We start from the raw sequence: 10,000 nt of genomic DNA, 5'->3' as shown, positions 1-10,000 counted from the left end.
ACCGCCCCTTCCAGTGATTCTTTTTCCGGTTTCAGTCGGTGAGCGTACAGTGTTTACAACAATCATGACACCAAAGAAGCACAGTAGATCTCTGTCATAACCCTGTTATAGCCTGATTTCAGTCGTGGCCGTCATGGCCGGTTAGCTCAGTTGGTTAGAGCGTGGTGCTAATAACGCCAAGGTCGCGGGTTCGATCCCCGTACGGGCCAATAAAGCTTTTCCTCAGCCAGGTTTTACTTTAGACTCTTAAATCTGGACTGATGGAATGTCAGATTACTTTAATCCGCCTTTAACTCAGCAGCTCAGTCTGTTTAATCACTCCGGTTAGGGTTAAAACGCCTGAAACTTACAGGGAAAATGCGTGACGTCTAACTTGTGACCTTCCTAACAGCATTTATAACAGAGAAACGAGCACAAAACACCATTTATGTATGGTTTACTGTATTTCTAGACTCTGTGCTTTCCTCTTTTAGCTGTCTTTGGAGTGGAGGTCCAAAACCTCTACATAATTAAGATGTAAACAGTGATTCAGAGTGGTTTGGTGTGAAACAGTTGGTTGTAGAGACTCAGATTTCTTTACAGTGGTGGGTAATTTACCGCAGCATAGCTCAGATACAAATTCAGAAAGTATGAAAAAAAACACCCGTTTATAACTTCTCTGGTCCTAAATAACCCAAAAACTAAAAATAGAAGAGCACTGAATACTGAGATTCAAAAGTAAAACAGATTCTAAAATTTAATAAGAAAAATGTTTTTAAAAATAGAGAAAGTGAATCTTAACAGGTCACCATGCTCTCACAAACACACACAACCTCACACTCAAAGGCCTAAGACACAAACTTAAAGACAATTAGCAGACTGAACTCTGGAGAGAGAGAGAGAGAACGAGAGAGAGAGAGAGAGAGAGAGAGAGAGAGAGAGAGAGAGAGGTAAACTGTGACCCGGCTGGTCAATACGTTCACCTCAGTTATGAACTCTTCATCACAGCTGAATGAAGTTAAAGTGAAGTTATGATTGTTAACCCAGTTTATGACACACTTAACATTCAAATGATGTTAAAATGAACAGAACACAGTAAAAACCAACCCTCTAACAAAGGTCAGCTAACAGCAAAGGTCAGCTAACAGCAAACAAAGATCTTCACCAGGTGTTGGTTTGGCTGCTATTTTGTTTGTGTTTTGGGGTTTTGTCTGTGTTTGGTGTCAGTCATGGAGCTCAATAAGCTCTTTTGTTTATTCTGTTGTTTTGGTTAGTTAGCATGTATCTTGGAGTTACTGTGGGTTCTGTTTGTTGTTGTGGCCAAGCCTGTACAGCTATATAATACACTTTGAATTTGCTGTTAGGAACCGTTTGCAGTGTTTGGTTTCATTATTATATTATTATACACCACACACACCTTCAGAAAGCAGACGTTCCGCACCCACTGTTCTTTTCCTCAAGACTCATATAAAGCTGGAATCACATGTTCTGATGTGTGTTGCTGTTAGCCTGTAGCTGTCGTTGGGCCACTGTCCTGCGCAGTTTTCCTTCAGTGCTTCTGATTGGGCAGCACAGCAGATATAAAAGAAACCGTATCCGCTCTCAGGGGTCCGCAGCAGCGCAGAACGGCACAGTATGGTCGGGTGAACCTTGAGGCTCTACAGTGGAACAGAGGCCAACGTCTCGGACATCAGGCAGTGAATTCACAACTATTTCATGTAGTAACTTTCTGTGAGGGAGCTTTTAGAGGTGGACGTCTGGTTCCTATCACCACCACCATGAACAGTTCTGACTCAGTAAGTTTATCTAGAATGGAGCGTTTCATACCAAACCACTCTGAACCACTCTGTTTACATTTTGACCTTGTAGAACCGGCCATCTTGCCGGTGGTTTTCTCCCCTTTAAACTGGACAAACAGCTCCAACATACAAGCCCAAGTGTGTCATTTACTTCCTATGTAAACATACAGTGTAAACGTATGGAGAACGTGTGTACCTGTTCCGTGTGTTTGGCTCAACATTGTTCAATCGTTTGGTTTACAGATCAGTTTAAATCTGCCATCTTTATTCAGGATGTCACGTGATGTGTTGACCAGATTCTGCGTTTGATTGGTTTTGCTTAGTGAACCACAGCCAATCAGAGTTTGTGATCTGAACATTTGAAAGTCAAGGTGGGCGTGTCCAAGCACAGACTGGCTTTGGTTAGGTTGCGTCAGCCAATCGTGTTCAGAGAAAGTCGTGGTGGGAGGGTCTTTGGGCAGCTTTGAGAGAGAAAAGCAAGAACAGAAAAACAAACGGCTCAGAGGATTTTCTACAGACGAGGATCTAGAACTGCTGTTCCAGCAAGATATTGCACCAAATTTTTAACTGAACTTTATAAATTTGTGTTATTTTGTGCTTTTATGTTTGCCAAATTGAGAGGTTCTGCTGCTGCTGCCTCCTGCTGGTCTGCTTGTGTCATTACAGTTCACATCTGCTTTCTTGGGCTTAATCCCATTTTACCCCTCAGCCCTACCCCCCCTGTTTGTGCATTCACGTCTAGGGGTGGGATGTCCTGATTCTTGTTGAGATAGAGGGGGAGGGTGAAGTGTTGGGGCTACATGACCCTCCAAACAGAGAGTTATGAGAAAAAAAAAGAAAAACTGGCGAGATGGAACACAAGACTGTGAGAATTTGAATGAATGTGAGAATTTTCTTTGTTAAAATTACAATAACCACTGTATTATATTAGTTTAATATCGTTTTAGTGTATTACTTTTCTTCATAACAAGCATGTCTCGGTAGCTAAATTTCCTGTTACACCTTCAATTGTGCAGCAGTTCTAAAGCCTGAAGCGCCAGAATGTAACTGCTGCTCCATTTAAGGTGGAACTGGAAAATTTGACTTCAGCTTCATATCACTGAAGAATTAGTGGTGGGTGATAATAAATAATTGCCCCCTCTTTGAAGTCATATGATGCCCTAAATGTAACTAAAGCCCAGCAGTGAGGAGCTGAACTTTACCCTCCTCTGCTGTCACTGCAGACTGGCAGGGTCACCTACAGAGCAGCGCTGGTAGCTGTTAATGAAGTGATGCTCTTTTTATTTGAGGGTCCCATTTCAGAGGGAAGATCTCAACCACTACCCTGGAACTCAGCTCCAAGGGGCAACACTCGAAAACAAGGGATAACAATAAGAAATGGGTCTGGGCATAAAATTGGAGCAAAGTTGCTGAAATTCTTCATAAATTTTTGACAATTTTATCACTAAATTTGAGAAAGCGGCCCGTAAACATCACCAGTGAAGTCTGTATTTACTCTAGGAAGGAAGTTTATCTCTGGTTTTTCTTGCTCTGAGCACAAAAACAACCAAATTCCAAATAAAAAATATCAACATTGTGATCTTTGGACACTTTTACAAGGAAGTTCAGAGAGGAATTCCATTACATACTGCAGGAATTATTATTCTTATCTGGTGTTGTTTCAGATTTCCTCATCAGTCTACAGGTTAATTGAAATAATCAGACTAACGAGGCGTCTCAGCATTCAAGGTTTATTCGTCATTAACAATAAATTATTCTTTACAAAACAGAAATTTTGGCAATTACCTTTTTATTGCACATTGTACGGCACACATGACCATGCAGGAAAATAAGCACACATACACGTCACACCGATCCGGCTGCATATTTCCGGCTGCATTCCAGTTGGGAAGCACTTAATTGGTTAGACTGGTTGTGCAGGTTTACTACTCTTCAGCCGCGTGTTACGCGGTTACATGCGCGTATTGATGTTATTAATCTGCTGCAGGACGTGCAAAACCTGCAGCTTCTCAGGAAATAAAAACATTCACCAAAGACGATTAAAACACAAAGCCAGTACTTTAAAAACCTGGTCGGTGGGCGAGACGCCGAGGCTCGTATAATACAGTGCACACCTGCTCACTCTCACCAGCCGCTCCTCACTCAGGGGTGACTGGAGTCCGACCCTTAGAAAAGTCCCGACACTTCCTGCTTCGTTCATTCGTCTTCTGTTCGCTCGTTTGTTCTGGTTCCTTCATGACAGCAGCTCCCGTAAACAGAGTGAGGTTGTTTTCATGCTGAACGTGTTTGTGAAGAACTGAATGGTTCGTAAAAGCAGCCATTAAAACACAAAACGCGCAGAAACGCAGCTCGAGTGGGCTTCTTATTAGAATTCGTCTGTTCCGCCTTAAATGGTGCGGCAGTTACATTCTGGCGCCTCACCATTTAAGGCGGAACGGACAAATTCCAATAAGAATCCCACTTGAGCCTCATTGCGCAGGCATTCCTCCAGCCGTGACCTTTGACCCCCAGTGAGTACCTGAGACAGAACAATATCCGCAGAAGCCTCCTGCGCTTTAATTCGGTGGAACGTGTCGTCTCTAATCAGCTAATTCTCAGGCCAAAGGTCACCGTGTCCAGTCTGCATCGGTGGAGCCCCTCACTGCTCCTGCTCTGATTGGTTGACCCAGGTAGGGCTGTAAAGTGCCGTTTTGGTGGCGCGGCGCCCCCTGGAGGCGGCCCTGGTGCCCCCCTGTTGCCCACCCTGGGCCTGCTGAATCCTCTGGCACTCCCTCAGGTTCTGGGCTCGGACCTCCGAGCTCAGGATCTCCTCCACCACGCGGCAAGGGAACCAGCCGCGCTCGCCGTCGTGCAGACGCTCCCCCATCATCCAACCTGAGGAGGAGCACAGAGAGAGCTCAACTAATAACAACAACAACAACGTCAGTAATAATAATAATAATAATAATAATAATAATAATAATAATGTTCTTTAATACTTTAAGGGTATTTATTCATGTAAACGAAGTCAGGAGCTTGGACACAACAATTTTACTCACTTTTATATTATGCAAATTAATCTAATCTAATCAAAGAACAGCTAATTGAAGGACAATTCCACACATTTTCCAAAATTCCTGCATAATTAATAAGATGTAAACAAAGTAATTCAGAGTGGTTTGGCATCAGAATCGTTCACAGTGGTGGTGATAGGCTTCTAAAATAGAGGTTTGAAACTCAGACTACCTAGTCGTTCTGAACTGAATCGGTGTTCTGTGTTCTCACCATCGTCGGTTCTCTCCAGGATGTGCAGGACGTCGGCCATTTCTATAGAGAGCTCATCAGGCTCCTGAGCGGAGTACGACTGAATACACTGAACCTGCGGAGAGTCTGACACACACACACACACACACACACACGCAAACAAACACAGAATATATATTATATACATTATATACTGAGATCATATTCATCTCAATGGAATTCACATCCTAAACTTACAGACTGAACAAATTTTGGTGTGAATTTTAACATCAGGTTCAACTTTGTTGAATTCTGACATTTAAATTCACATCTTCAACCAATAGCACTGCTGCTGACCTCTGAGGAGGCGGAGCTTCATAGCAATGAACCTCCAAAATGGAGGGAACAGTCAATCAGGAGGCTATTATTATTATTATTATTATTATTATTATTATTATTATCACCATCATCACCATCATCATCTTTGCTGTGTTTTTTCCCTCTGATACAGAAACCTGCTAATCTGCTAATACTGAGTACCAATTCTAACTCAGCCAGCCTAATTTTTACATTCTAAAATTACACTTTTGAGACTTTTAATCTGGGTAAAATCAGTTTGTGTGAGTTCAGGTGTTTCATTCAGACTCATCACCACAGGTGTATAAAATCCAGCCCCCAGCCATGCAGCCTGCCTTCACACATATCAGTGAAAGAATGGGTCTAAAGAGCTCCAAGAATTCAAGTGTGGTGCTGGAATAAGATGTCACCATTTTAACAAGTCAGTTTGTGAAATTTCTTCCCTCTTAGATTTCCACCATCACCTGTGAGTGGTATTACTGAAAAGTGGAAGTGTTTATGAACCATAGCGACTCAGCCACAAAGAGTCAGACCACGTAAAGTTACAGAGCGGGTCGCCGAGTGCTGAGGAGCATAGTGCAGTGCCGTCACTGGACTCTGGAGCAGTGGAAACGTATTCTGTGGAGTGACGAATCATACTTCTCTATCAGTCAGTCTGAAGGTGGCTGGCTTATTCCACATGCGGATCAAACCGGCAGTCCCCATGTTAGAAACCTGGTGGGCTATGGGATAAACCAGTGACCAGTCACAGAGAGGAGCTCAAGTGCAGAGCAGTAGAGACTCGAGAACGGGGGGAAAATAGAGAAAAGCAAGGTTGCACCGAACAAAACTTGGGTAAATGCATTACCACTAAGCTACTGCAGCAATGCTGAGGAAAGTATTATATATAGAGCTTATATTTACACAAGAAAACAACTGTGAGAGAACCCAGAGTTTAACATAAACTCAAGACCTGAGACAACACCATTTCCTGGCTCAGCAGAGAGACGTGCACATGGCCGCATTAACTCAAGACTGAGCGGTGAGCTGTGTGAGAGCTCTCCTTAAGTAGAACATGCACAGCTGCACCTGATCAGCCTCAACCAGCTCATCCTGGTTCTCTGACTCCTCCTAGTGGTTGGACGTTACAGCACTGTGCCAGCTGTAAAGTTTGGTGGAGGAGGGATGATGATATGGGGCTGTTTTTCAGGAGTTGGTCTAGAATCTTTAGTTCCAGTGAAGGGAAATCTTAATGCTTCAGCACCAAGACATTTTGGACAATTGTACACTTCCAACTTTGTGGGAACAGTTTGAGGAAGAACCTGTTCTGTTCCAGCATGACTGAGCCCCAGTGCACAAAGCAGCTCCATAAAGGCCTGACTGGGTGAGTTTGGTGTGGAAGAACTTGACTGACCCTCACAGAGCCCTGACCTCAACCCCATCCAGCACCTTTGGGATGAACTAGAATGGAGATTGTGAGCCAGACCCTCTTGTCCAACATCAGTGTCTGACCTCACAAATGCTTTTCTGGATGAATGGGCTCAGATTCTTTTTAAAATTTTTCTATGGTGTATGTGTGTGTGTGTACCCGGTTGGTGTTGGGGTGTGTGTGTGTGTGTGTGTGTGTGTGTGTGTACCTGGTTGGTGTTGGGGTGTGTGTGTGTGTGTGTGTGTGTGTGTGTGTACCTGGTTGGTGTTGGGGTGTGTGTGTGTGTGTGTGTGTGTGTGTACCTGGTTGGTGTTGGGGTGTGTGTGTGTGTGTGTATGTGTGTGTGTGTACCTGGTTGGTGTTGGGGTGTGTGTGTGTGTGTGTGTGTACCCGGTTGGTGTTGGGGTGTGTGTGTGTGTGTGTATGTGTGTGTGTGTACCTGGTTGGTGTTGGGGTGTGTGTGTGTGTGTGTGTGTGTGTGTACCTGGTTGGTGTGTGCTGGTTGAGAGGAATCGTGTTCGGCGGTTTGGTGTGAGCGCACAGATCCACCTCAGCTTTTCACTCCTGTCACACACACACAAAAACACACACAAAAACACAAACAGGTAAACAATGCTAACACTCCTGTGGATCTGAGGGTCTGAATGCAGTAACAGTGTTTAATAAGAATGATTAATTTCCTAAACAAACACAGAAATCAGCTGTTTCCAAACCAAACACACTTACCTGCTGTTGTGGTGAGAATGTTTTACTTAATCAGATTTCTTAAAATTAGAAAAAAAGATCTTGTGCTCCCAAATTATCTTACAATTTTATGATATTATATTGGTTTGAGGCTCTGAGGACAAAACTAATCTACACTAATTTGATCCTGCGTTATAATAAAAGTCTAAAATGAGCAAAAACTAGACTGAATCTTCTTAAATAAGAAAGTTTGAACAGCTTCCAGCTCAATACTTTGGAAACTCTGCTTTTAAATAAACCGTCTTTAAAGCAGCTTAAATCAGCACCGTAGCGCTTAAAATAGTTCCTGAAATGCTTCTCAGAGGGATTCAGTGTTAAAAAGCTGCACAGTAGATAATAAACGGCTTCATTAACTCTGAACACAGACTGAAAACTCGACTCGAAATGTTTTGAAGATCTCCACTATAAAAAAGGACATTTTTAGATTTTTCTTATTTTAAGAATGAATTATTTTTAAGATTATTAAATGGGACTAATTCCAATTAAAGTATTAAAATAATAAAGCTTTCTTAAAATGTCTTATTTTAAAGGTTTACTTATATAAACCTGTGATCTTTTAAAGAGATAATTCAAATTAAAATAAAATTAAAAGCAAAATGTTTTTGTTCACTGCAAATAAACTGCAGCATTTAAATTTAAGTAACAAAGTTCACTAAACTTCAAATAAAAGTTTTCAAATGTAAAACACAAATTATAAACTCAACATTTCATGTTAATCTGTTTACTGACGGTTTTAAATTTAAAAGGTGCAAAATATTTTACAGAAACTTTCAGTTCTCCAAAAGGAGTTTCTCTGTACACTCAGATCATTTGTCTAAATAATAATAAAATTGTGGATGAATAACAATAAATAATAATAATAATAATAATAATAATAATAATAAATTCATATAGTGCTTTTCTCAAAGCCAACGTCACTTTACAGATGCAGAAAAAGAAAAAAACAAAACAAAACAAAAAACGGTCAGTGAGCTGAGGAGTGAAAGTGCTGTAAAGAGGTGAGTTCTAAGCTGAGCTCTGAGGAGGACAGTGAAGGACCGTCACTGAGACACTGCGGTAATGAGTTCCGTAGTTTGGGGGCCGTGACCATAGATATATATACCTAGATGCCGCGTTGGGTCCAGCCAGACACGTCAACAGCGCCGCCATTGTAGGGCGGTCAACATCACTGCTGGACTGCATTCAGTACCATTACAGAGCGGCAGTTTAATAAAGATACTGTCCAAAATTACACTATTTCAGGAATATCACTCTCAGGATTATATAACGGAGGGAACGCAGTGATCCACACTCATGTCTGTGTGATGTGTGTTGTCTGTGTGGTGTTTGTGTAGATATGGCCGTGTGGTTAATGAGGCACAGAGAACCTGTTGATGTGATTGTTTTTCCTCTGGTTTTATATTAAGCTCATTTCATTTAATAGTCTATTCAGGGGGTCTTAACTTCATGTAGTAGTTATTTATTTATAGTGATGGTTAAAGCCTTATAGCTCGGTAAGTTACAGCTGCCTTAATCCGTGCAGATATTCATAATAGATTAACGTTAGCACCTTCTTACATGAAGCTGAAGTTATAGCTTCTTATTTGCCAGCTTTGAATTTTTCTGTTCCACCTTAAATGGCGCAGCTTCAGGCACCAGAAAGTGACCGCTGCACCATTTAAGGTGGAATGGGAAAACTCAAACAAGAAGCTGGCGAATAGGAAGCCAACTTCAGCTTCGTCCTTCTTACTGTGTTTTGGGAGGTTTATTTTATTTTTATGTGTATTAAGATTAGAAGTGATTCCCACTGATGTGTCTGATTGTGTTTCTCGCGCTAAACTCGGTTTTTAACGTCAGGTCCAGACTGAATACTTTCCTGCTGGTCTCAGCAGGATGAGTTAAAACTGGATGTGAATCAGGACGGAGAACCAGGGTACCTGTTAGAAATAAAGGTTCTGTGCAGGTACATTTTCCATTTCAAGTACAGAAAATGTAAATGTTCCCTCACAGGTACACTCTTAGAAAAAGATGGTTCTTCAAAAGGTTCTTTAGCGAAGAAAATACTTCTATCTAGAACCTTTTTGAACAGAGTTCTGTATAGCACCGAAAAGGTTCTTCTTTTGTAACAAGCCTGACATCATAACAATAGCAGAAGCCCTGTTGGTTCTATATAGAACCATCCACAGCACATTCTCCATCAAGCTGAAGAACGCTTTCACAATGCAAAGAACCCTGTAATCATGCAAACGGTTCTTTGAGTGTTCACGGACCTATGTAAAACCATTTTCTTCACTAAGGAACCCTTGAAGAACCATCCTTTTTAGAGTGAAGTGGGTTCTTTAATGAAAAAGCAGGTCTGTTGTTCACTTCTGAAATAGAGAGCTGTGATTGGCCAAGAGGAACGTCAGTCATTATTTTGGCCAAAACTGTCAGTTCCAGCTGAATGATGTCCGTCACACTGTGAGTCCCGCCCTGCTGGCCGAGAGGAGAGAGTGAGTCAGACAGGATTAAA

The 10,000-nt window shown here is 41.9% G+C and overlaps 1 protein-coding gene and 1 non-coding gene across 2 annotated transcripts in view; one reads left to right on the top strand and one right to left on the bottom strand.

The window, feature by feature from the left end:
• The first annotated feature begins 135 nt into the window (after positions 1–135).
• On the top strand, positions 136–209 carry trnai-aau. The gene has a single exon. It is a non-coding gene; the product is annotated as a tRNA-Ile (tRNA).
• Positions 210–3,494: 3,285 nt separating this feature from the next.
• Positions 3,495–10,000, bottom strand: part of ngef (neuronal guanine nucleotide exchange factor) — a 40,709-nt gene continuing 34,203 nt past the window's right edge. The window contains exons 14-16 of the mRNA XM_036555927.1: positions 7,250–7,329; positions 5,043–5,147; positions 3,495–4,652 (exon numbers count right to left, since the gene is read on the bottom strand). Of these exons, the coding sequence (XP_036411820.1) occupies positions 4,417–4,652; positions 5,043–5,147; positions 7,250–7,329 (421 nt within the window). The 3' untranslated portion in view covers positions 3,495–4,416. The remainder of the gene's footprint in view (positions 4,653–5,042; positions 5,148–7,249; positions 7,330–10,000) is intronic.

The sequence above is a fragment of the Colossoma macropomum genome, unplaced genomic scaffold (assembly GCF_904425465.1).
Source record: "Colossoma macropomum unplaced genomic scaffold, Colossoma_macropomum, whole genome shotgun sequence".
In the NCBI taxonomy this organism is placed as follows: Eukaryota; Metazoa; Chordata; class Actinopteri; order Characiformes; family Serrasalmidae; genus Colossoma; species Colossoma macropomum.
This window is presented reverse-complemented; position numbering and strand designations above follow the sequence as displayed.